Source organism: Gekko japonicus, unplaced genomic scaffold, assembly GCF_001447785.1.
Source record: "Gekko japonicus isolate JY-2015 unplaced genomic scaffold, Gekko_japonicus_V1.1 scaffold201, whole genome shotgun sequence".
NCBI lineage: Eukaryota > Metazoa > Chordata > Lepidosauria > Squamata > Gekkonidae > Gekko > Gekko japonicus.
In genome coordinates, this window is record NW_015162480.1 from 1,291,954 (window position 1) to 1,319,286 (window position 27,333).

At 42.2% G+C, this 27,333-nt stretch overlaps 1 protein-coding gene across 1 annotated transcript in view; it reads right to left on the minus strand.

Moving 5' to 3' along the window:
• The window catches only part of MTMR12 (myotubularin related protein 12), a 43,580-nt gene that overhangs the window by 4,850 nt on the left and 11,397 nt on the right, over nt 1–27,333 (minus strand). Inside the window, exons 2-14 of the mRNA XM_015405838.1 lie at nt 26,815–26,869; nt 24,512–24,645; nt 23,396–23,468; nt 22,410–22,540; nt 19,644–19,737; nt 15,776–15,899; nt 14,012–14,087; nt 10,337–10,443; nt 8,941–9,065; nt 7,912–7,990; nt 7,616–7,686; nt 2,172–2,344; nt 9–29 (exon numbers count right to left, since the gene is read on the minus strand). Coding sequence (XP_015261324.1) covers nt 9–29; nt 2,172–2,344; nt 7,616–7,686; nt 7,912–7,990; nt 8,941–9,065; nt 10,337–10,443; nt 14,012–14,087; nt 15,776–15,899; nt 19,644–19,737; nt 22,410–22,540; nt 23,396–23,468; nt 24,512–24,645; nt 26,815–26,869 — 1,263 coding nt within the window. The remainder of the gene's footprint in view (nt 1–8; nt 30–2,171; nt 2,345–7,615; nt 7,687–7,911; nt 7,991–8,940; nt 9,066–10,336; nt 10,444–14,011; nt 14,088–15,775; nt 15,900–19,643; nt 19,738–22,409; nt 22,541–23,395; nt 23,469–24,511; nt 24,646–26,814; nt 26,870–27,333) is intronic.

Below are 27,333 nucleotides of genomic sequence, written 5' to 3' on the forward strand. Positions count from 1 at the left end.
CAATCCAAGAACAGCAAGAAAACGGGTGCCTAAAAGATAAAAGAAGTCACTTAAGCAACAGCGTTGACGTTCGCAAATGTTTAATGTGTCGCCAATTATTAACTGGTCCCCGAAAAAGGGACTCGTTCACTAAGTTGACTGACTCACCTCCTCAGCTGAGCTCAACTGCTATATTTTTTAAGAATCCATTTATACTTATGTGAAGTTTTCAGTACACTAATGTAACTTCACACGGTATGAGTAAAAGGGTACCAGCGATGACCATGAATTAGTGTTCACGGCTCCATTCTGCTACTGGTGGCGAAGAGCTTAAAGAGCAAGGGCACCATCCAATGCCCTTGAGATCAATGCCACAAGTTGCAAGCTATCAATTCAAAAATGCACAGCAGTTCTGCTTTTAGGGGATTTGGCACACTTCTCTCTTGGGCAGGTATCACTCTGAGGTGCCATCCCCACATTGAAAAGATCTAGCATGACAAAAGATCAGGGCAGGCCCTAACTCCTCCTCCTGGTAGCTGCAATGGTTGGTACTACTGTGCAGCAAGTGACAGACATGTCAAGAGCAACGTGCTACAGCAAGGGCTTCTCTACCCCTCTAATTTCCATGGCAGTTACCTGGTGAGAGCTGCCTCCCCCACCCCGCCTTGGCCTAGGACAGGTTGCTATTCACTGAACATAAAACTTTTTTTTTTCCTGTGAAGACAATCTAGAACAGCAACAAGTAGGCAATTTACTACATTTGTAAGAACCAGCATATTTCTTTAAAAGTTACTCCTTGGCAAACACTACCACACTCCAGTTTACCTTTTCTCCTGAAGTCCATAACATTAGTCAAGCTCACCAGCTCACTAATAAATCACAGCCGAACAGAATACACACAAATGCTTTTATAGCTCAGCTTCCCACACCCCTCCAGTCCTTTTTTTCAGCATCAATGACTAGAGACGTGAAGACTCAGGGGGAAAAAATGGAAAATTCAGAAAACCTTTTTTCCAGTTTTCCCCTGAGGCTCTTTTTCAATTTTCCCCCAATGGAAAAACTGGAAAATTGGGGGAAGTACTGAAAAAAAATTTCTATGAAATATTTTCTCTTAGGATGTAAAGGTAAAGGTCCCCTTGCTCGAAAGCCAGTCGAATCCGACTCTAGGGTTGCGGTGCTCATCTCTGTTTCAAAGTTGAAGAGCCAGCGCTGTCCGAAGACATTTCCGTGGTCATGTGGCCGGCGTGACTAAATACCAAGGCGCACGGAACGCTGTTACCTTCCCACTGAAGTGGTACCTATTTATCTACTTGCAATTTCTTGCTTTCGAACTGCTAGGTTGGCAGGAGCTGGAACTAGAGATGGGAGATCACTCCGTCATGCGGCACACTCGGGTCTCGAACTGCTGAACTACCGACCTTCCACAGCCTGCAGTTCAGCGTCTTAACCACTCGAGCCACCGCAGCTCCTTCTCTTAGAATGACTGAAATGCTTTTAAAGACAAGGTGGGCATGCTGTAGACACAGACTGCGCTTAAATCCAAGATGCGTTTCTGCACCAAGGATACCTAATCCCCATGAGAGAGGCATGCAAGGCTTTCACTGCTTCTCAATAGTTGCATGCCCTCTCTGCCTTTCTTTTGACCTGATGTGGTTGACCTTTTCACCTCTCCCTCAAACCACCGTTAACACATTTACTCACAGACTGGGGTAGAAAGTAGCTTATTGCCCAACTTGCAGGAGGGGGGTGGAATCAGAAGGAGGTGGGACAGAAACTGCACCAAAGCTTCAGAGGAAAACTGAAAGCTTCATGGAGAAATTAGCTCTGTCTAACCAGCAAAAATTAAGGCACATGTGCTAAAATAGCATAGGGTGCATCAACTTGCAGTTTTCTCTCAAGTATTGGGTATATTTGGAATTCTGACCCTACAAAACTAAGGCATTTATAACGCTTAAATTCCATACATCCAATTTAATACGCTAGTTTATAAATGATGCATTTTTACGTTGTCAAAAGCAGTAAAATTAGTTTATATTTAGCAGGACAGTAAGTACTGCATATATCTCAATTATTCCCCGAATTCCCAATTTTATTAAAAACAGGGGGAAACTGGTTTCCCCACAGCTTCAAACTTTCTGGAAACTTTACACCTCAGCTAGTGACAAAAGGAAGAACTACGGGACAGTTTATACCTCTTCTCTTTCAGTCTGCCGCAGATGGTTGCATCGATTCAAAAAAGCATGCCCTCCCATTATCCACTCCTTCTGAATGAGGCTCTGAAATCCCAGCTTTGTTCTGCAGTACGGATCCATCATGATTTGAACCAGACTGGCGATCACACAGCACAAGTCCGAAGCATTCTCCTCTGTGGAGAAAAACGGGATCAAGAGTCAAATCAGAGCACTCCTTGGAGACATCAGGAAGCTTTGTGGACACTTAATGTCAAACAATCATGACACGAAGCAATAAGTTTCAATGCATGTTAACAGTACTGCCTTCAAACACAAGCCATTTATTTCCTTTGATGCTAGTGCGGAAATTAATGCTAATACAGAAACAAAGAGCTGGCTATTTCATTATACTGTCTTCAAGACTACTGACCACCCACTTTCCCTATGAGGAAAGGTTAAGGCGCTTAGGGCTCTTTAGCTTGGAGAAACGACGACTGAGGGGTGACATGATTGAGGTTTATAAGATTATGCATGGGATAGAGCAGTAGAGAAAGAGGTACTTTTCTCCCTTTCTCACAATACAAGAACTCGTGGGCACTCCATGAAATTGCTGAGCGGTCGGGTTAGAACGAATAAAAGGAAGTACTTCTTCACCCAAAGAGTGATTAACACATGGAATTCACTGCCACAGGAAGTGGTGGCGGCTACAAGCATGGACGGCTTCAAAAGGGAATTAGATAAGCATATGGAGCAGAGGTCCATCAGTGGCTATTAGCCACAAGGTATAGATAGGGGCTCTGGGGCAAGTGATGCTCTGTCATCTTGGTGCTTGGGGGGGTCAACAGTGGGAGGGCTTCTAATGTCCTGGCCCCACTGGTGGACCTCCTGATGGCACTGGTATTTCTGGCCGCTGTGTGATACAGAGTGTTGGACTGGATGGGCCTTGGCCTGATCCAACATTGGCGTCTCTTATGTTCTTATGTTCTTAAGTCTACATTTTTGATGAAGCGTCCTTTCAAAGAATAGACATTGATCAAAGGGTAGCCAAAACATTAAGATGTTACCTTAGAAAATGTAGCATTTTGGCTCCGCACAAAATGGCTGCTTTCAGATTGCCGCCTTTATTCCCACTGGGTGCAGCACTGGAACTGCAAACTGGGAAGTCGTCAAAGTGCCATTCATCACAACAGCACCTGAACTGAGCTTCTTAAACTGCATTCCTAAGGAATGCTAATGAGTTAGCACTTGACTCAAGCATCGAATTGTAGTTTGGGACACCAAGGGTTACAGTGTTAGATTAGGCATGGAGGACCCCCCCCCCCCAAGGTATTCACCTTCCCATGATACACTCCTTGGGTGACCATGGGGCAGCCATTCTGTCTCAGCATAATGTATCTTGTTGAGTTGTTAAGATAAAAATGGAAAGAAGAACCATGCAGACATCTGTAATTCCTTGGACAAAGGGTGAGATAAAAAGACGAGGACTTTTTGCTTTTGGATGTCAGCACCATGAGCGAAGGGATAATGGAAAGGTACATGTGAGTTTGTTCTCATCACAAGGAAACAGATTTGCTAGCAATGCCTAAGTGCATTCAACCGGTTTACTGTGATTTGCTATAGTATCTGGAAAAGATTCTATTAAGTATTCACGTGCAAATCTACTGCTATGTACGCCAAGGCCAACACACCAATACTGCATGCAGAGCTAATATTTCACAATAAGCAAGGAGGACACAAGGGGAATGTATAGCACCATCAACAGCAATAGAACTTCAAGTATGAGGGGAACAACCTGGCGTGCTATAGTAGCACAGTGTGGTAGGAATGCAAGACCGTACACAATGCATGAAGCGAGAAGAGCCATTGTGAATTCCCAGGACTACTCGCCATTACCAAAGGGAAATGACTTCAAAACATTACAAAACCAGGCCAAGTAGTCTACGTTGTGTCAATGCTGGGTTTACTTGAATGGCAAACTGCAGAGCAATCATACTACACTCTAACCCTTTAGGCTTGCAAGCAGTACTCTACTCACAGGTGAAGGAGAAAGTGGGGCAGCAGAAGACAGGATTTTCACTGAAAAGGAAGAAGAGAGGGAAGACGCAGGTGTCCAGCTAAAGCAAGAGAACATGCTAAAGGTACCTCCACCTGTGCTCACCTCCAAAAGAAGCCATTTATAGCTTAGACAGAAGCTGGGAGTTATGCGCAAGCCTGACCAAGGTAATGTACAGATCTATATATAGGATTATCCTATTTTTAAAGCCAGTTTCTAGCCAGTGCAACAGGAAGTTACCTATACAGATGGGCTCATTTCATCTTGCTTGCACACATACTCCCTTCCCCCAAACTTGAGACAAACTCCAAAAGGAAACAAGGACAGATAAGAGAAACAAGCAGCAACTCTCACAAATTCCAGCTTTCCTTCAGGGGGGAAAAATCAACCACAGCAGTAGATTAAACTGTAGCAGGGAGCACTCTCTGAACAAATTGTCAAAGCAGCCGTTCTCTTTTCTTGTTCCTCATACACAAAAATTATCTAAATAAAATGCTTCAGGGCTGGGGCCTTTTGTGGAAGGGACTGATTGAAAGGTGCAGAAGTTGCTAGGACAGTTGGCTCAGTTCAGGGAGCAGTCGCAAGAATTTTAACCACAAGGTAGACTGCTCTGAAAACCAGTGGAAGAATAAAAAACTCCCTCAAACTCTCTGGTATAGTTAAAGTCTATGAGAATGCTGGTTTATATGCCTCTCTTTAATTATAAAGAACCAATGCCTAAAAAGTTAAGAACTCACTTATCCTACTACATCATAATACAACTTTGACTAAGAGTCTTTTAATTCAAATAAAAAGTTATGAGCCAAGTAGAGAGTTCTAGTATGGACGTAATACGCGGCAAATCTCTTAATTACAACTGAGATTGCAAGGTGGCTGAGGGATCACACATTTCTTCCCCACAGCTCATTCTTCCCTCCTGCCTTAGCATCAGGCATTTTTATGCACACCAACACTAACCACAGTTAATACTAACTAGGATTCCTAAAACCAGGGCTTGAAACTGGTCCAGAATGCATCTCTTTGTTCTGTCAAGGTGTCAAGTAAAATAACATGCCCCAAGCTCATCAAGCGTTTCCTCTGTTTATTGCCAAGAACACTTTTCATTAGCAAAAATAAAATTTACGGCTGTGCTTTGGTAGCAATCAAAATTTTAAAATTTAAATTGCCAACACGTGTTTCATTGAACCCGGTGCTGCTTTTAATGTTTTTTTCCCATGTTCATTAACAAGTCACTCAGCCAGCCAACTCCAGGCAAAGCAGGAATACTAACGATCCTTTATCTTGCAAACTTGTTCAAGTTATTCTCTAATATCTCATTCTGATCATTGCATTACTGTGGATTTTCTTTGAGAATCCATGTTTCATAAGGAACTCCAGGCTTTGCAAGGTAAATGTAAAGGTTCCCTTGCTTGAGCCAGTCAAATCCGACTCTAGGGTTGCGGTGCTCATCTCCATTTCAAAGCTGAAGAGCCAGCGCTGTCTGAAGATGTTTCCGTGGTCATGTGGCCGGCGTGACTAAACACCAAGGCGCACGGAATGCTGTTACCTTCCCACCAAAGTGGTACCTACTTATCTACTTGCAATTTCTTGCTTTCGAACTGCTAGGTTGGCAGGAGCTGGAACTAGAGACAGGAGCTCACTCCCTCTTACGGCACCCGGGTCTCGAACTGCTGAACTACTGACCTTCCACAGCCTGCAGTTCAGCGTGTGCACGCCTACTGAAGAGCAACTGCCCTATTGGGCAAGGAGAACTATAAAGGGGAAACGCTAAACAAGCAACTGTGAATCATGTCAGGCAAACAAGCAGAACCTCCCTCCGATCATTTGAGCAGATTGTTAGGAACCCTATTACAAAACCTTTATCTTGTATCACACCAGAGAGCAATTTTATGCATGTAAGGGTATAATACAACCCAGGTTAAGTGGTCAAGTTTTACCTATTTCAGTAAGACAGTCCTGAAAAATCCAGTAGCCTTAGTGCTAAAAACTGGTTGCCACCTGCATGCTTGACCTGTGCTACAGATTAACAGCTCTAAAAACAGACTAAAACTTTAAAATTTTAAGGTATAGATAGGGACTCTGGGGCAAGTGATGCTCTGTCATCTTGGGGCGTGGGGGGGGGGGGGGTCAACAGTGGGAGGGCTTCTAATATCCTGGCCCCACTGGTGGACCTCCTGATGGCACCTGGTATTTCTGGCCACTATGTGACACAGAGTGTTGGACTAGATGGGCCTTTGGCCTGATCCAGCATTGGCATCTCAAAAAAATAATGTATTTAAACGTATCTTCTATGTATTTAACTTTAAAGGTATATTCTAAAGCAGGGGTGGCCAAACTGCAGCTCGGGAGCCACACACGGCTCTTTCACACATACTGTGCAGCTCCCAGCAGGGTGGCCGGGGAAGCAAAGAGGAGACATGTTTTCCCTTCCTTCCTTCCTCCCATCCATCTATTTGCTTTGTTTCTCTCTCTCTCCCTTTCATTCTCTCTTCCCCCCCTTTTTCTCTCTCTTAGACAAATCAATATCATTATCAAACAAATAAATATCATCATCAACATCTGTTTTACCCCTTTTGTTTTTATTTTTGGCAGTCTCATTTAATGTTAATAAAAAGCAAATGTACGTACTTTAAATTAAAAAGTGTGTAATACTTGTTCATGTCTTGTGGCTCTCAAACATCTGACGTTTATTCTGTGTGGCTCTTACGTTGTGCAAGTTTGGCCACCCCTGTTCTAAAGTAAAAACCTGCGCCCACAGCCACAGCATATTAAACTTTTTCCCAAAATGGAGGTGGGAACCATGTTCCAGGTGCTGTTCAAGTCTTTAAGCTAAAAGTCACTCCTATTACCCTCTATATGCCATAAGGATTGTCTCAGTAAATGGAAACACTGACCACTTTCTTTTATATTTTCTGTGAAAATTATTTAAACATTCCTCACTGTGTGGCTGGTGTGGCTTTCCGTTCAGAACTGGGCCAACATTTCCCTGAAGCAAAGGCTTGGTTACAGGCTTTTAGACAGTTCATCAAGTCATACTTGAGCTGCAAGGGCTACCCTGGCACTCGTAAAAGAAGACTCTTTTAGGTCAATGTGGTTTAAGACTGTCTTTGAGAAACTGTTGGCTCTCAATGTTAACCTGGACACTATCCAGGCCCTGGGCTTTCATACAGCATTTGCTTTGGTGAGAAATCGTGTAAATGTATCTTCTATGAATGATCCCCTCTGGGACTGAGGCCATGTGTTAGATGTCAACTAGAAAAAAGTTTAAATGCAGTATAGCTATCCCTTTTAAAGAAGAATTTCAGTATAATTCAAAATGGCATGTAGCTCATGAATCTTTCAACTCTGGGTATTAAATAGTATACGGTGGAAAGTATATAGAAAGAGTAGTCAAGGTGCATATCATTCTTACCTACAAGGAGAACATTTGTATTCTGTGCTTCCAGCAAGTCAATAATCTCTATTGCTTTTCTCAGATACCGTCTATAAGGGGGGGAAAAGACTAACATAAGTCACTGCAATTAAGGTAATTATGCTGCAGTGCAAATGGAGCCAAGGCCTACACAAAGATGTAGATAACTCAGAGCTAACTAACATTTTAAAGATTTGCATTGACAGCAAGATTTGTACCCATATAATTCAGAATACAGTGTCAGACTACCTGGCTTACTATGGTGGAAGCTCTGAGAAAAAGAAGTCGTAACCAACCTTATGATTTCTTGCCAATTTGTACTTTCCAGTAATGAAAACCATTTTACATCAGTATCCCAGAAGTCTGAACTATTATCTGTTTAGAAAAAAAAGAAACTGTATTTCAGTTTGATTGCTGGAAGTCACCTTGGGAGAGATGCTCCGATAGAGAGCTATCACTATCAAGAAGGAATAATATATTTCAAAGACACAAATGATGCCGGCAAGTATACATCTGTGCATCTGGCTACCCAAATATAGAGTACAGCTGCAAACGGTCAATATATAAATGATAAAACTGGCAAGAGTGTAAAGGAAACTAGAAGACCAAGAGCTAAATTCCTAGCTGGTATTAACAGGAATGTAGAAAAATACTAATGTTGCATTCACATCATGATCAGCTACCATTTGTGCAACAAACTGATCTGTATACCAGATGCAAGTAAGAAGTCCCACTCTGTGCATCTGCTTCTGGTATGTCCATTGCTTGACTCTTGTCTGCCTCCCAGCATCAAAGACATCATGCTTAATTCCTAACAAACCACAAGTTAGTACAAAATGTGGTTAACGAGCCACAAACCTTAGTTTAAAGTTCCAGACTGATGTCAGCCAACAAACCCTGCTTTGTTGGACTGTTTGAATTCTGAAGTTATGCAATCAATTAACAGGGGTCTGATCAAGCCACAATTTGTGTCAACTGCATGTATCCTAAATTAAGACTGAAGTAAGCAGAACAGGACCACAAAGGGGGGAAAAACAACTCAATATTACCGGAAGCCAAGGACAGCTGTCTAGAGATTGCCGTTCTAGATACGACTCTCATTCTAGACATGGCTCTCGACATAACAAGGTATATTGTTACATTGTCCATTTTTGTTTTCACACAGATCACAAATCTATGGTCACATAGCTGTTTAAAAGCAGTCCCTTTGCACAAGGAAGATCATACACTAATAAGATCAGATCAGAGCGGCTCTAGCTATTTTTGGTAGTTGTGTATTCTGCCTTAGACAGTTACCAGACTTCTACTTAGTAGTATTCACTTACCTACTAGAAACAGCTGTTTAAATTTAGTATATGCCGTTTGGATATCTTGTACAGATGGAAGACTGCTTGAAAGGTCATCAATTTTCATGGCTTCGTAAGGTGGCTTATTAACCGTCTTGTACATTCTGAACACACAATTAAGCATTCAAGATTAGTGTTTTAACATTAGCGTTTTAACTGGGGGAATCAAGCTTACAATCCAATTCTCTAAAACGTAAACTACATTCTGAAATGTTAACTGGTTAACACCGGTACCAATAATCTCAAAGATTTCCAAACCTTGTTTTAGTTAAGGGGATGCTGGTTAGAAGGTACCTTAGGTTATTTTAGTAAAAGTTTAGAGCCCTAGGACTATTCATTATTGGGTTTTCATAAAGGAAGCAGAACTCTTGCTGCAGCTGCCCTATGGACTCAGAGCATTGCCTCCTACGCATATTCTAGTAGTGCTGTAGCATCCTGAAGACTGAGCTTTAGAAGTGGAATTGTTACCCTTTCAGAGCTTTGTAAGTATAACATGGGAAGAAATAACCACGCACAGGCCAATTCAGAACAGAATGTTTCATTCTATGCAGACTGGAATGCCAAGCATAAGGTAAGCTATGCAGTAAACAGAAGAGAATTGTGACTAGCAACAACCATCTGGGCAGTGACTGTTTCCTCTGTTAACAGTTCTGGGAACATTCAAGGCATTCACTGCCTTTGATAAATCTTTAATTGACTGGATCTTCTGCTATTTTAACTTACATGCTTTTCCAAAGCAACCTATACGGAATGTACTCCGTTAAATTGCCAATTTATGTCTCAACACCCAGTCATCCCCAAGGTCTGAGGCAACTTACAAAACTGATTTTTGATGACAAGCTGAGAAATATATGTATCTCTCTCCACCCCCATTACATATCCAAGGTTTTGGATACTACACACCCAAAGTATATCCTTGTAGGTGGTATACAAATGGGAGCTTTGTACTGCTTGGGGAAGGAGACCTTACTAATGTACTTTTATTCACGCAAGTGCCCTATTGCTTTTTGATACAATATACTACCTACCATGCGTGAGCATTAGCAGTTGTACACTGCTTCTACTGGAGGGCTTCTAGTGTCCTGGCCCCACTGCTGGACCCCCTGATGGCACCTGGTATTTTTGGCCACTGTGTGACAGTGTTGGACTAGATGGGCCATTGGCCTGATCCAACATTGGCTTCTCTTATGTTCTTATGCAAACAGTTTAATCGGCACATCTGCTAGATTTACATGTGTTTAAAGCATAGCTCCCAGCATCCAATTTAATCCTAACAGCACAACAAAACAGAAATGAAGGCAACTGTTAGCTACCATGCAAATAAAGAACAAGGGAAGGATTGCCTCAACTACTGGACAGAACAGCTATTACTGACCCTTCCAAGAAGGTTTTGTGCATCTGTGAAGCGCTGTCATCTTGTTCTTTGGAGAAAGCTGACATTTTGAGAAGAGCAGCACCGCTGTGGCAAGACCAGCACCAGATCTGCAACAGACGTTTACAGGTAATAAGCAGGTAGCTGTACATCCAGGACACTCATTTGATCTACATTATAGAGCGAAGCGAACGTCTTCCAGAGGAAAGCTTGGAACTGGGCCATGCAGAAGATCTCATGTGTGCACAGTACACACTACGTTACAACACACCTGTGAGTTTTCATTATGTGCACACATGCCCCGTTGCAAACAATCACAATGTGCAACGTCTAGAACATAAGCAGAACCTGCTACATCAGGCCAGTGGTGCAGATAGTTCAGCACCCTGCTTCACACAGCAGCCCACCAGTTGCCCTCGAAGGCTTCCTACAACTGGTTGATTTTTACTGATTTTTTAATCATTCTGTTTTAGCGTTACTCTCTGAAGTTCAAAAGAGAAAAAGCGCACACAATTCACAGCTTTATATGCTTGTCAGTGTTTTAGACCATTCAGACTAGGTAAATCCAGGTTCTAACTCTCCCCTCACTCGGCTATGCCACTTGAAAGGTGGTCTTGGAGGCCAGTCACACATTTTCCCTCATAGGAGGGTGAGGATGGGGTTGTGTACATCAGAAGTTTTTTGGAACTTGCAATAAAGAAAGTTACACCCACTGTGTTATAATACAGCCTTGTAGAGTTCAGTGTGTGTGCACACAGGCCACTACGATGGACCTGGATATAAATATGCTCTGTTAAAGCTATGCTATGGTGGGGATAGGTCCCTAAACCCCTTGAGTGGAAACCCCTTTTTTGCCACATGTTTCATGTTCAGTGAGACAAAGTGTGGAGTAGCATTAAGGATAACTAACGATGGTGCATCAGATATAGTGCACATAGGTAAAGGTTCCCTTGCTCGAAAGCCAGTTGAATCCGACTCTAGGGTTGCGGTGCTCATCTCCGTTTCAAAGCCGAAGAGTCAGCGCTGTCCGAAGACGTTTCCGTGGTCATGTGGCCGGTGTGACTAAGCACCAAGGCGCACGGAACGCTGTTACCTTCCCACCGAAGTGGTACCTATTTATCTACTTGCGATTTCTTGCTTTCGAACTGCTAGGTTGGCAGGAGCTGAAACTAGAGACGGGCGCTCACTCTGTCATGCGGCACACTCGGGTCTCGAACTGCTGAACTACCGACCTTCCACAGCCTGCAGTTCAGTGACTTAACCACTTGAGCCACCACAGCTCCATCAAAGTTGTGTAGAGCAGCAAATAAACTTAAGACTAAAGAGCTCTAGTACCCCCAAGCAAGCTCAGCAAAGAACCTACATACTCAAGACCATCTAAGTTAGAAAATAGGAACAGCAGACCTAGACTGCTAGGTATGGAGTTTGTTCTGTGGTGAAGCCAGTATCAGCAATAGGGATGGGCACGAACCACAAAATGCAGTTCAGTATACGGTTCATAGGCCAACCACAAACTGAACTACAAACTCCACAAAGCCAGTTGGCTTGCCTACAAACCGAACCGGGCTTGTGCCCAAAACAGCTGAGCAGTGGGGGTAACAGCTCAGCCTGTTCCCGCAACTCAGCTGTTTAAAGGGGCTTTCTTGGGCAGCCAGCAGCAGGCTCAGAGCCATTTAAATACCTCCTTTCTGCTTCCCGTGGCTTTTCAAGGAAAGCAGAAGAGTGGTTTAAATGGCTCCCAGTCATTTAAACCAAACACCTGAGCCCGAATGGCATCAAAATTCATGGAAGTCCATGGCAGTTCTTCAGTTTGTGAACACTGCTTCACAAACCATGAACTAGTGAAAATCTGAGGTGAATTTTAGCCTGTCCATGTCCATCCCTAATCACCAGTAGCCTTTACGGTTTCCACGTTTTACAGATAAAATCAGGACCTAAAGAACTTTTAACACCCTTATTCTCACAGGCTCAAACTGAGCTTCACCGGTGTGTGAAATGACAGGCTGTGAACTACATGACATTTAATGCACGGGCAGCTGCACTAGATGCATTCATGCTCTGCTCAGAGATTTCTACAGACCTGGGGGGAAGACAGCTGTTAAAACCTCAAGCTTTACCACCACTAACAATTTTAGAGACAATTTAATAGGAACAAATAATTGAAAATAGGGACTGTCCCAGTTAAGAGAGGGAATATATGGAATATTGCTAGTTCTGCTGCTTCTAATTAGCTGTAACAAGCTTCAAGATCTTGACAGCCTAGGAAATGTCTGCATTAGCATGATCTACTACAGTTTAGCTTCATGTTTCTCCCCGTGCCAGACACAGAACCTCTGCCTCTACAAGACTCTAAATATGGGGTTACTAGGCCAGGTGTACTGTATTAGACCTGTTAAGTGATCTTGTCAAGTAACCAACGGGCTGAAATAACCACATTTTCACATATTTCCTGAAAATAATTCTGAGAAGCTGAGCTTGACACTGTTGAAGAAGAGGCCAACAGGAGCCCCAGCCTAATATGGAACAAAATAGAGGATTTACTGTAGCACAAGAATAAGCCAAAAATGGTGTCACAACAAGTTTTAAGAAATTCTTTGATTCAGAACTGCACGAAATTCACACAAGTACACAATAAGAATATCCCTGAAGCAAAGTGTCTGAGTAGCAGACCACTTCTGCAAGTATGTACAAAGTTTAGTACACCTTAGAACAGCCAACTCAAAATTGTGATGATATAGGAAGTAACCTACATTGTTGGATCTCCTGTCCTAAGATTACCCCCTTTTGGGAATCTATACTAATGCAGGTTAAATCCATTACGAATCTAGAGCTTACTATTACGCCAGAGCATCTACTCTTAGGAGACTTGGGGATCCTTGATGAGTTCATAATCAGTTAAAGAGAGTATCTTTATTAGTTTATGCAGCAAGAAATACTACTGCTTTAGCCTGGAAATCATCACAACCTCCTACAATCTCACAATGGCATCAAAAACTATGGCAACTATACATCATGGTGAAGCTCACAGACAGTTTGGATTCTATGATTAGATCCTCTAAACATTCTTACTTTTCCTCTGGTTTCCTATTCTTGAATATCTGTTGTCTCAAGAGGAAATTCCTCAACTAGTGGTTGATCTTGGATTATGACGAACTTTATGGTTTACTTACTGAATGCTCAGTTATTTTTTAATAATGGTTCTATTGTACTGACTCTTGTTCGTTTACCCAGTGAATTCTTCTTGAATAAAGTTTGCATTCTGATTTACCGATTGTACTTGTATTACTCATGTAATGCACTTTCTATGTATTGTTATTTGGAATTTGTTAACTTTTAATAAAATGTTAATTCAAAAAAAGAAAAGAAAAGAAAAGAAAGAACAGCCAACTCAACTCCAAAGAGTTTCTAAAGGCACCGAATGCCTAGAAATCTCACTTTGAAGAATTTGTACTATCAGCTCCATGTGCACAGATGCAGATGTCAAAAGCAGGCCCTTCATGACTCAAAAGCTACGCTCAATGTATAAGTTTGTCTGTTGGGTAAAAGCCTGTGTGCATAAGCTACACCCATTTGATGTATTGCTCCATTTCAGCAATTGTGCCAGAACAAGCCCTAAACACACCCTACACAGAATTTTATTAGAAACCCTCTGTTCAGTCTTGCTACAAATATACTCACTGGAACGCCTTTTCCTTGATACTGCAGAAGGCTGTCTTCAGAGACAGCCATGGGAACAACAAAGTAGGGTGGAAACCTAAAAAAGTAAATTTAATAATCTTAAACCTGGATGGTCCCCAAAGTCATAATTGCTTCAGATTTAAAAAAAAAACCCAATAATGCAGTACTTCCATATGAAGGAAAGCAGCAAAAGCAGCAGTGGCTGTACTTCTATATTTAGAATTCTTATATGCCACTTTCCCCCTGTAACACAAGACTCAGAGTGGCTTACAAGAATCAGAATTATAATATCGAATGAGTGTCAGCATCTAAACCGATCAAGACATCCATTACTCACACAGTAGAAAAGAGCAAAAGTTCAGTAGCACCTTAAAAACTAACAAAATCTGTGGCGGCATATGAGCTTTTGTGAGTCACTGCTCACTTTTTCAGATGCTGAAGAATCCAGTGTCTGAAAGCTCATCCCCAGCCACAAATTTTGTTAGTCTTTAAGGTGCCACTGCTACAGACAGACTAACACGGCTACCCACCTTGATTATTCACACACGTATTAAGAAAAACAAACTGGCCCCCGGTACCTTCTTGGCATCACTTGGACTTCACAAACTTGTCTCAACAATTGGAGAAAATTCTGCACTGCAGCACTCTCCTCTGGCTCCACTAAGGAGCTGCTATTACTTCAGCCACTGAAGTCTGCTAAGAAGTTACCGCTTTGGATATTAAATGCTTTGAAAGACATCTGTTGCATTCCCTTATAAAAAAGGAAAGAGCTGAGATCTTTTAAGTAGGAAAGACTGCTGGGAGAGAATTGTTTGGAAAGGCTCTTGAAGATAGTTGGAGACGAATGGTTTCGATGCCCTGGATAATCACTCTACAGTCTTTGTTTGCAAAAGGCTATTTTCTGTGCGTTTGCACTACTATAGGCCCCGGTCACATGGAAGGTTTTGGGCCGGGAGAGGGACGGATCGGGGGTGCAGCAAACGGCCGCGATCTCACAGCAACATCTGGGAAGCGGCGCGCACCCGTCCCCGACCCGTCCCTTCAGGCCAAAAATCCGCTGTTAAATTAACCACCTACAGAGGTGGACTTACCAGAAAGGCTGCGGCAAGTGTGGCTGTGGGATCGCCGCGCGTCCTTCTGCCGGCGCATCTGAGGCTCCCAGCTGAACTGCGCATGCGTACACATGCGCAGCCGGTTGCCTCGTTCTCTCGTCGGTGGCTTCCTCCCCGGCATCTGATCGTGCCGGGGAGCAACGGCGCGGCAGCTCAGGGGATCTGTGTGATCCCACTGCCGCGTGTCTTTTTTGGTGCGTCTCTGAATAGCCGCACTTTGGCCGTGTTTTTTTCTGCCGTGTGGCAGGGGCCATAGTTAATTTCTTTTTCAACAGTGTTTCCCACAGCAGCTCAGAAGGAAGACCGGAGCACTGCAGAGCACACAGCACACACTGTAGTTATGTCAGATCTCTGAAGTCTTCGGCTTCAGCTCAAGGAAGAGATGTATGCTTCTTAGGCATATAAGAATGCATCAATTAATCTTGCAAGTCCCTCCACCCCAATAAATATGCTTTCCAAGATATATGATAACAGCATTCTAGTAGCTTGTAAATGGAATAATTAGGAAAGCTTTGGTTGAAATGACCGGTTTTGAAACCCTGTGACCTACTGTGTTCTTAAATCATGTTGAAGCTCGCATGTTGGGAGTGATTTGTATGAAAACATCTCTTCAGCTTGTTAGTATTAAAGAACACTTGAAATGCATCCTTACTGTTTAGAGACTTTGTAGTCTTCGTTGGCACTCACTGCTTTGTATTTCAGGTTCCCTTTGGTCCGTTCCAGCTCTTGACGCCAGTCTTTAATGGTGTCAAACATCACTGTTTGATTTTTTATTTCTGTTGAAAAAAATACAAGCATGTTAGAGCAGATTCTTGAAGCAATTAGTGTAACCAGTTTGATTGTGAGACAAGGAGATGCATTTGAAATAAAATCTTTCTGATCTGCCAGAGTTGCAAGTGTGACGTTTTGCTGTTAAAAGGCCAAAATTAGTATTCCACAGGGATGTTTATACATGAAAGCCGCTACACTTCAGACTATGGCCACAATTCAAAGGGAAGCACATGCACCTGAATTTTTGGGCAGAATATAAAAGGGGAAATGCTGCTTGTACATGCACAGCATTTTTTCCCCATGACTCTTTGAAATATTTTTGTCTCAAAGCCTCAAACAATTTTTTTTTAAATTCAAAGCAGTTTAAGTTGTGCTATGGAGGTAACTTCCTAAAAAGGAACTAAATGCCACTGTGCAGCTTTAACAGAACTGAATACGCATTTGTCCAGGGCTCAGAGACCATTGCTAGTATCCCCCTCGCAATACTGGGTGCTAGTTTTGCCCTTACTCCCTAAGCTGTGTGAAAGAGTGCCTTCTCCCATATAAGCCTGCCCTGCAGTGCAGTCCAGAGAGTCATGAGAAATCCTTTTTAAGTACCCCCGCCTTTGGGAAGTTGGGCAAATCAGCAAGCCTTTTGTCTGGCCACACTAGACTTAAGGAGCTCCTACCAAAGGAACGCAAGTATATAAAAAGTTCTCTGGTTACAGCAATTATGTCAACTAGGGATGTGCACCACAAAAAAATACCGATATTTTTTAAATCCAGATACCAGGGAGCCAAAATAAACAAACAAACAGCATTCCCGGGTATTCAGGTCCCAAATACTGGCTCGGTATTTAGATCCTTTCAGGAGGGGGATTCTGGTATTACCTGCCTCCATTGCTCACTGTGGGAAAATCTTTCCAGGGCAATGGAGGGGCTGTTTTTTTAAAGCAAGTGGCACCAAAATTGCAGTGGAGCTGATGGAACCTGTCCACTAAATAGCCTCAAATTTCAAGTGAATTAGACCTCTTGCGCCCCTGAACAAGGTGCCCCCAACCATCCTCCACTGTTTCCTATCCCAAAAAATCCCAAAAACACAACAGCAGGCAAAGCAACTGTTTGTCAAAAGCTTCCCAATGCAAACGGAACCAACAAGGCCAACAGAACCAATTCAGAAGCAGGAACCCCCAGCAGAATCATGGGCAATGTGGCAAACAATGTCAAAGCAAGAGTCCAAGACAAACCAACGTAATACAAGGAGGGACATACAGAAATGAATTGCAATATTGCCCACTGGGAACAATGGGAGATGCTGGAATGCCCATTGAATAGAACAGAGCCAGAAATGCTAACTGACTTGCGTACATGGAAATACATTACAGGGCTGTCTTTCCAAGTCCCAGGGCCCTCATTACCCTCGGGCAGCTGTCATTCCAATCCCAGAGCAGTCTATCTGGGCCCAGAGGCCATCATTCTAAATCTGTTCCACATCTTCGTTGCCAACTTTTGGATGCTGTAATGCCATTTTTATGGTGCCCATGCAAATCAACTGTCATTCCTGGCTCCTGTTATCACCAATGGGCATTCCATCATCTCCCATTGTTGCCAGTGGGCGAGCCTTTCATTCCTTTTAGTACATCCTCCAATGTCAAACCAGAGAATCCAACGCAAACCAACTTGAGCAAAGACTACAATGTTGCGAGACCAACAGACTCAGAATACAAGCCAAACCAACTTGGCAAGCCAATAACAAGCCCTGGCAAGAAGACACTGACACAGACACACAGTAAAATGAAAGAAAAACAGCCCTGGGAGCCTTAAAATGCTGGTTCCCAGTATTTTCAGGACTCATTTACCAGTATTTTGGAAAATCCTGGATACCGTCTGGACACCAAAATATATCCAGAAAATACCAATAAGGTATTTATTTAGGATATTTATTCGGACTGGAAATATCCAAACGCATATCCCTAATGCCAGCTGTTTGCAGCACAACTAATACAGCAGCTGATATCTTTGTTCTTGCAGCCAAACTTCCCTGTTTTATGCTCTATTCAATTTGTTTCAGTGTTTTATAGTTTGAACTTATACATTCCTTGAATGACCTACTTGAGTAAAGAGACAGTATCAAAACTTTTGCTATTTTCTGGAACAGGGGAAGTCTGTCAACATACAGACAACAATCTCAAACAACTCTAAGGACAGTCACAAGTACATAAATGTCAATTTAAAAGACAGGCATAGAAAGCATTCAGTGAAAATTGCTTTTCCAATTATACTACCCTTGACAATGCTTCTATAAGTCAACCCACTGACAGAACTGTATCTACCAAATGAGCAAAACTAATTTAACCTTACTCAGAACATGTACATTGCTCTTGCTCAGTTCTGTCTAGGATCACTTGAGAGAACGAGGAATGAAACCAAAGCTCAGCTCAAGAGAATTTTTTGAAACAAAGCAGTTGTGAAGTTTTCCTTTCTAAGAACACTTCACCCTGGTTTTGCAGATACTGTCTGGAACAGGCCTTAATATTACATAGGTAAAAGAAGTTGAGCCTAATCTGCTTTTGTTCTGTGCCTGTCCTTGGAATATAAAGTTCTGGAGTCTTTCCATTACTCCAATGGAAGTAGAGGTATTCCTCTGAATCTTATATTGGGGACTGGGTATATAACGTGCAACCTTGGCTGAAGTCTTGGATTTAGAGCATTTCTTCTTTACCCCCTATGTGTAGCTCAGTTTGGGGCCTCAGTACAAGAAATGCATCTTTGGTTTAGCCTGAGAATAGCTTTGGAGGAAGTTACACAGATGCAGGCACTGAATTACTATCAGTTACTTGTGAAGTGTCTTGGCTCCTACTTCTTGGGAAATCCAATCAACACAGTAGCAGGTTCAACACAGCTGTTTCCCCACTCAGTTTTATTCGCTAGACGAGACCCACAATGCGATTTAGATGTGCATCAAGAAAGCCTTCATAGCTTTGAGTCTTTTCCTTCTCTAGGAAAAAGAATTCAGTGCTGGACAAGTGGAGACGATGGACCATATATTGCTAGCTTATCCCAACTGGAATATGGAGAGGCAGAAGTATATTATACCTATACTGATAAAAGAAAAGCTTCCCTCCCTTCCCTTGTCAATTTCTGTCCTCTTATCTGATAAAGTTGATAATTCAGTTACTAAAGCAGTAGCCATGTTTCTGGCCCTGGTGGCAAACAAAAAAAGGGAAAAGGAAGGGAAAGTTTAAACCTTTCTGATTTTATACTGTGTTTATCTGCTGGAGGATTTATCTGGTCTGACGATTCCACCTAGTGTAATACACTCATATTTGGACAATGCACTTTACTGTTTGTGATTGAGATGTTTTAAATAAGTCCTGATTTTTATTTTTATTTTTTAAATGGATGGTACCTTTATAAGTGTGTGTAAGTGTGCATAAGTGTGCTTAAGACTTTTGGTCATGCAAGCCGAAATAATAATAATGATAATGATAATGATAATGATGATAATGATAATAATAATAATAAAAATATTATTTATTATTATTATTATTAAAGAATGTAAAACCGACAGAATTTATCACCTCTACGCAAACCTCAATTTGGCAGGATACAGGAATCTGAGCTAATTCAGGAAGAGAGTACTCATCCCCCAGTCCCTTGTTTGAATCTACATGCAACAAACATATTTAAATGCAAGTTTACTGGAACAACAGTATTCTATGAAGAAGCAAATTATGAAGTACGAGGACTGTCACATGGCATGCGCTTACCTGTATCTTTTGGTGCAGCTGTTGCGTAAGAGAACAGAAACAAGCGTTTAAATAGCTTAGGTATCTGTGTCTGGTGAACTATGCCACTGACAATCTAAGAAAGGATGGACAAAACAGATAAGCTAGAAGGTGAGCCGGAAAAGTCGAAGTTCTATTCAGTGACAAGGCTGGCAATTTCTGACAGTTACATTAAGTTCATGTTCAGCTATTTTAAAGAGCAAGAAGCCTCTAAACCATTACACTGTAATAACGCTCTCTGTATTTATCCACAATACTCACACATTGGGGGGGGGGGGAGAACAATGTACCACAGAAAGCAGCAGCCAGAGGTATTGCTTATTTATTCCATAAATCTGGTTAAGTGGATTCTTGCTCAAAAAAGCTTATGCTACAAGTAGCCAGCCAGTTTAATGCCACATGACTTGTTTCAGCTATAGCAAATACAGCTAGCCCTCTGAAATGTTTCTATGCAGTTACCGTATTTAATGGATTAAGTCAATGTACACCTAGGTGACTGCACTCTGTTGCAGTCTCGATCTAAAGTAACTCCAGGAATTCTAGCCTTTAAAATTCATTTCAATTTGAGCCAAGCCACAGCTTAGAGGCTGGTGGAATGCAGTAGGCCCCCATATTCTCCCTGCTGCTTACTCCATTTGCAGTGATTCCATCCTCTGCTTCTCAGTTTGAAGTAATTGCAGCTTGCGGATTTAACTGACTGAGGCCCCGGTCACACGGGCCAGATATCGCGGGGGGAGGCATGGCTAAATGCCCCGGAGGAAACTAACGCGTGGCTGCCCAAGCACACGTCCGGGTCGAGGTCCCATGGTTCGGGGGAAATGCCGATCAGACGGTATCCTGCAGCGCAGCACAGAAACCGCGCCATGCAATTGCACTGGCAATTGCTCTTTGTGCGCATGCGCTGTTAGGCGCTGTTGCACAACCTGCAGAGATGAACAGTGGCGGGCGCTGGATGCCATGTAAGTCCACCGGGAACGCGATCAGACGCCCGCCCCTGGCCCGTGGTTTCAGGAAACGAGTACCTCGTAGGTACTAGTTTTTAACTCCGCACCTTCAGCGGGGAGCCACAGGTTCGCCACGGGAGCACTGCATTTCCCAGATGTTGGGGTGAGATCGCGCCCGGAAAATCCACGGGACTCCTGTGCCTCTCCCGTGGCAACTTTGCCGTGTGACCGGGGCCTTCATCAGGCTAACTAGGATCACTGTAAGCCACAAGAGACGAATGGACTGAGAGCCCTCAGCATGTTCTCGGTGATCAATGGTTTGCTGAAACAAGTGTTCAAGCATATTTCTAAAGCAGTAGCAAAGCTAAGATCTGCAAGAGGGTTTCATAAAGCTATGGTCACTTCGTCTAATTTTGTTTCTGCAAATAATACACAATGCAACTCCCATTAGCTTCAAAGCATCCACTTTAATTCAGAAACCTTTTCAGGGCCATTCCCTAATCATTTAACTATCAGCTAAAGGCTTGAATCAAGCTCACTGCTGCTTTTACTTTTTTAATTGTCAGTGGTAACTTGGATTGTCCTCTCTCTATAATTGGCTCATCATTAAGAGAAACACAGCAACACGCCACAGGGCAGGTGAGAACACCAGAAGCAGAAGAGATTGGATTTATACCCCGCCCTTCACTACCTGAAGGAGTCTCAGAGTGGCTTAAAATCCTTTTCCCTTCCCCTCCCCACAACAGACACCCTGTGAGGTAGGTGGGGCTGAGAGAGAACAACTCCAAAAGAACTTATGACTGACCCAAAGTCACATGAGCAGCTGCATGTAGAGGAGTGGGGAATCAAACCTGGTTCTCCCAGATTAGAGTCCATGCTCCTAACCACTATACTAGACTGGCTCAAAGAGTTCAGAAAAGAGAATCTCATGTGTGCACCGATGGGACAGATGGGACATTAATATAATGTGAACCCAGTGAATGATAAATTATCTCTCATGACACCCAACAGGACAACAAATGCTGGGTGTAACCTTGGATATCAGTCTCTTGAAGATGACAGCCAGTTCAGACAACAACAGGTTATTAATTCTACACAATCCCTTGTTAACAGCGTGAAATGTGAACTGGTTCCAGTAGAGCTCTTCTGGGAGGTCAGTACTGACTGTGGTATCAGCTTTGTGACCAATCTAATCATGAAACATACTTGGAAATACTTCTGTAAAGCCTGATCTTAGAGGAACAACCTTTCTCAGTAAGTATACAACTGATAAGTTATTCGGTATGAGAATACAATGGATAGGCACAGTACACCCAGTTATAAAGAAATCTAAATATGGCACACTTAGTTACATTTCTCCTTCCCAAGGAACAGCCTCTAAAGCAGGAGGAGAAACTGAGATACTGTGGAGGGGATTCATGTGTTTGAGATGAGGGTGCGGCAAGCCTTCTCCAGGAGATTGTCAGCAAGTGGGGAAGGCAGGATGAGTAAATGCCTATACTATACAACCTGTTCTCCCTTAAAAACGCCCTTCTCTCCATGCTCCCCCCCCCGCTGAGTTACCTCCAACTTCCTGTAAACCGCCCCCCCCTTCAGCTAATTCTTTCTTGCAAGTGGCCCCCATCTCTACTGAGAAACATGAGGTTGGGGATCATGCATCTCCTATGTGATAACTACTTCCACAATGAATTTCTTCCCATTACTGGGAAGACAGGGCATTAGTCATTTAAACTCACAGACACTAGGTCATACTTATGCCCATTTTTAAAAAAATTAAGGGGAAGAATTACAAGGTTATAATTACCCTTTTTACTTCTTCTTCCTTTGTGTACCTCAAACAGAAGTGAAACACTCTCAGATCCTTGCAGTAGATTATTATTTTCTCTGGGTATCTTCTCAGCTGATTGTATAAAGGTTTTTTTCTGTCATCATAAACTGGAATTAAAAATGTAGTTTTTATAAACATCTTTTCAAGCAACAAGTCATCAGGGACACTTATCTAGCCAACCACTAAACTATATTGCTTGTGCCCCAGTAATGCAAATGCATATCATTCTATATGAAGTTGGAAAAGCCTTCTTGATAGAACCGAAATATTGAACCAGATTTGCCAAGCAGAACCTGACTGGAGTAGTTCTTCAGCTAATAGCCCAAGTCTGTATTTTGTAACAAGCAAGAAGTTCAGAATGGTCACAGCCCCTTCTGTTTAAGTGAGAATATTGTTTGTAGACACTTGCAAAAACCCATGAATTTCACTGTCCTTTTCCAATAGTATTCTTAACACCAACTGAACACCTACAAGTATCTGGTCTCAGTTATGGTCAACATATCCTTTTTACCCAGAAAGATTTATTAAAAGGAAGCATTTTTCAACATAGGCATAAGAAATTTTGCAGTCTTTGTTCAAATTAAAATGTATTTTTGCAGAATATAGGATAGACCCCCTGTGGTATTCAAGCCCATTGAGTGATCCTTTTATGCATTCAAGGAATGCCCCGTATATTGCTTTTCTCTGCAGCAAATTTTTCAGATCACAGGTTGTCCATCTGAACATTTAGATAAACTGTGTACCAACTTGGAAGACAGTCACTGGGTTTTTCATGCTCAGACACAGCAAGCATTAAGTGAAAACAGCAAGAACGTATACAGGACTCACTTCTGGCCCAACTCTGTTAAATTGCAATATTAATTCTCCATTAAACTGCATAACAGACTGACTTGTAGATTAGGATCATCAAGCAAAACAATGCATTAACGGATGCCCATAGAGTCACAAGCTACCCAGCTTACTTCCATAGAGCTGGTCTACACATTGAAGAGTGATGTCATTTTCCCCAATGACTTTATTCTTAAACTCTGGTTCCTGAAAGAGGAAAGATACCCATTACTGGACTTCCTTTATCAAGGCAATTTTGACAGCGATAATATTCTCTAGACAGCCTATGCCATTTGTGTGTAAGATTGTGTTATCCAATGTATTCCTATTTTTGTTTTTTAAAAAGCTCTAAAAGTTAGAAATGAAATGCTCCAGATAATTATGTCTGAGCTCTAAACTTTTCTGACTTCCAGAGTCCTAGTTCACCCCCACCAGAGCACCACCAGAGCCCAATGCTCATTATCAGGGATGTTTACATACATGACATCAAACTAATGTTGAGATAAACAGCATGCACACAATACAGCAGAAACTAGAAGTTGCAGAAGAGTCTGCTTGGATATATCTGCATATGTGAAACTCTGAGCATCAGTGTTCTCAAACACTTTTATGGTCGCTTGGTGAACGGAATGATTATATTTTAAGTTGCCTAAAAAACAACTTGATTACACCTTAGTTTTACTGTTAATATTTGGCTTCCATGAGCTAGAACATGCCATATAGGCCCACCTCTTGCAGACAAGAATGTAGAATATTTTGAAAAGTACCTAAACATATAGGCTCATCCAGTTTCTCAAAAGTTATCAACTCAAGTATTTAGACAATGCCATTAAACTTACTCGGCAACGTTTCCCACCTTGTACAGAAATAAAGTCGAAGGGTTTTTCCCCCCTTTTGAGTGTTGCTTATGAGTACTTAATACTAAGGATAGATCTAACAATGCCTCCCAATTAAATCCATAGTTTAGTTAAGACTTGAGCTTTGTTTCTCCAGGACTCAAATGCAACCCTATCTATTGGAAGAAATTCTCACACAGAGATATAAAAGTGTATCACAATTACTACTTTCATCTAAGGTCACGTGATAGAACAGCTTGTAGCAGAAATCAACCGTTGCCAGTACCCTACCATAGGATTTCCTGTCCATAGATTAACAATGCTGCAGCATACAACAGTACGGAAGATGAGAACAAAGGATAAAGAAGAACCACTAAACAGCGGACAGTTACCAGGTAGGCTTTGATTTCTTACCTCTTCTAAAGCACAATAACCAAGGAATGAGATCTTGAAATTTGTGCAAGTAAGTTTTCCGTATGTGCCACGATTTGATCCATCATCTTGTATGCACTTCAAAACCATGTCTGCTTCACAAAGCAACAGTTCACCTGTTAGAAGTTGAGAGTTTACAGCTGTGAAACCTTCAGGTTCTTAAATGCATAGCTTTAACTCAAATGCTCTTGTTAATTACACTTAAGTGGACAGAAAACAGAAGACATTCACACTGCCTCTTGCTGCCAATATTTTTTGTCTAAAGGTTTCTTTGGTTTAAAGTGCTCTTAAGCTTCCGGCACAGTCTTCAGCCACAGGTAACCATGATGGAAGAGTTTAAGGTGGCCCTGCCCAACTGGACTACCAGAGATAGTTTAATGCTACTCAGCCAACACAAACATCAAGAATGCTCCTCAATACCTGAAACCCTAGCAATTTCTACTACATATAGCCATTTCTTTCTCCTTGTTCTCAGATCTTTTACTAGACCCCTTGTAAAGTTAGTGAAAAGCACACCTCTAGTTCTGGGACAGTACCTGCAAACCTGAATATGCAACTCTTTTAATTTTAAGCCAGTAAAAGTTACTTCTCAATATAGTGATGAGATGCAGAGGAGGACATGGTTCCTGTCCTTTTAAGAGCTGTGCAGAAGAGGAAACTTTGCTATGCAGACCAAAAGCTGCATTAGCCAGAAATTTCTCCTTCACATCCATTAAATGTGGCAAGTGGGTGTCAACATGGCAAATGGGGTTCAATGTGGCCAAGTGCAAGGTGATGCACAAAAATCCTAAATATAAATACACATTGATGGGGTCTGAACTGGCAGAGACTGATCAAGAGAGAGATCTTGGAGTTGTAGTAGATAACTCACTGAAAATGTCGAGACAGTGTATGACTGCAATAAAGAAGGCCAATGCTATGCTAGGGAATATTAGGAAGGGTATTGAAAACAGATCAGCCAATATCATAATGCCCCTATATAAATCAATGGTGCGACCTCATTTGGAATCCTGTGTGCAGTTCTGGTCACCACACCTTAAAAAGGATATTATAGCTTTGGGAAAAGTGCAGAAAAGGGCAACTCGAATGATAAAAGGGTTGGAACACTTTCCCTATGAGGAAAGGTTAAGGCGCTTAGGGCTCTTTAGCTTGGAGAAACGACGACTGAGGGGTGACATGATTGAGGTTTATAAGATTCTGCATGGGACAGAGCAGGTAGAGAAAGAGGTACTTTTCTCCCTTTCTCACAATACAAGAACTCGTGGGCACTCCATGAAATTGCTGAGTGGTTGGGTTAGAACGGATAAAAGGAAGTATTTCTTCACCCAGAGTGATTAACACATGGAATTCACTGCCACAGAAAGACGGCTTCAAAAGGGAATTAGATAAGCATATGGAGCAGAGGTCCATCAGTGGCTATTACCCACAAGGTATAGATACGGACTCTGGGGCAAATGATGCTCTGTCTTCCTGGTGCTTGGGGGGGGGGGTCAACAGTGGGAGGGCTTCTAATGTCGTGGCCCCACTGGTGGACCTCCTGATGGCACCTGGTATTTTTGGCCACTGTGTGACAAGAGTGTTGGACTGGATGGGCCTTTGGCCTGATCCAACATTGGTGTCTCTTACGTTCTTAACACCATCTTCTTTTGCATCTAGTTCTGTCCCAATCATTTTGCTTCCAAGAAGCACAAAAATATACCACCCAAATTTTCACCAGGAACAGAATCACTGCATCTTCAAAGTGGGCTCCCCTTGCCACTTCTAACTCACCCACAAACTCCTAGGCTGTATTAAGTTAGCAGAATAGTCAAGAGGGTCGGGATCAAACACGTTTCTTGGCTCAGTCTTCCCCAATTCTCCCCCTTACTACAGTTTTCCCCCATCCCACATAGATTCTGCCCATGTAGGTTTCACAGCCTGCACAGACATTTTGGTCAAAGGGGTGACAGCAGAAAGCCTGGTTGGATCCAACCTGGTATTTGTGTCAAGATTCTTCTACTGAACAAAACTTTTCATTCTTCCACCCAAGCCCTCCTTGAAGGCTGAGAACTCCTCCTGATGGAATATGAAGCTACCTAGTCTTCTCCTCCCATTCCTTTCAGAAAAGGCACGTGAGCTGGATAAGCAGCTATGCCTCTCATCTCTTGTGATCTGTTAGGATTACTCTTGTAGGGAATTGAACAAATCCTGTGAATATTCCAACTGCATTTTTATCAAACTGATTGCGTAGGAAAGGTCCTGATAACATAAAATTAAAGGTAGTGTAAGCATTATGTAATCATTACCTGGCAGTAAGTGAGGATTTACTTCCTTTTCAATGGATTCTCTTAAGTGTACTTCCTAAAACGAAAGGTAGAGACGTTTCAGTCCTGAACTGAAGACTGATGCTTGGGAAAGTTCAAAAGTTCCATACTATTAGAACAAAGTACTATACTGCAAAACGAGCTTCGGTTGCAAAAGTTATTGTATAACTTCAGATCATAACCAGCGTTGTGCGTTCTTTGCAACATAGAAGAATCTAAACCCGATGCCAAAGAAAAGTTCTGTAACATATAGAAATTATGTAAATTGGTACACAATTATGGTAATTTGTATTATGTAAGTTTTGTCATAGGAGTGGAGTAATGAAGGACACTGAACCCTTAAACTTAACCCCTGGGAACCCTATTCAGCCATCCCTTTAGCAAGCACTGTTTGTTCTAATAGGAAAGCGAAAGAACCGGAGGGAATTGCAGACATTTTCCCCTTCCACACTTTATTTTTTTCAATGGAAAAGCAGGATCCGGAGGAACACTGCATGAGAA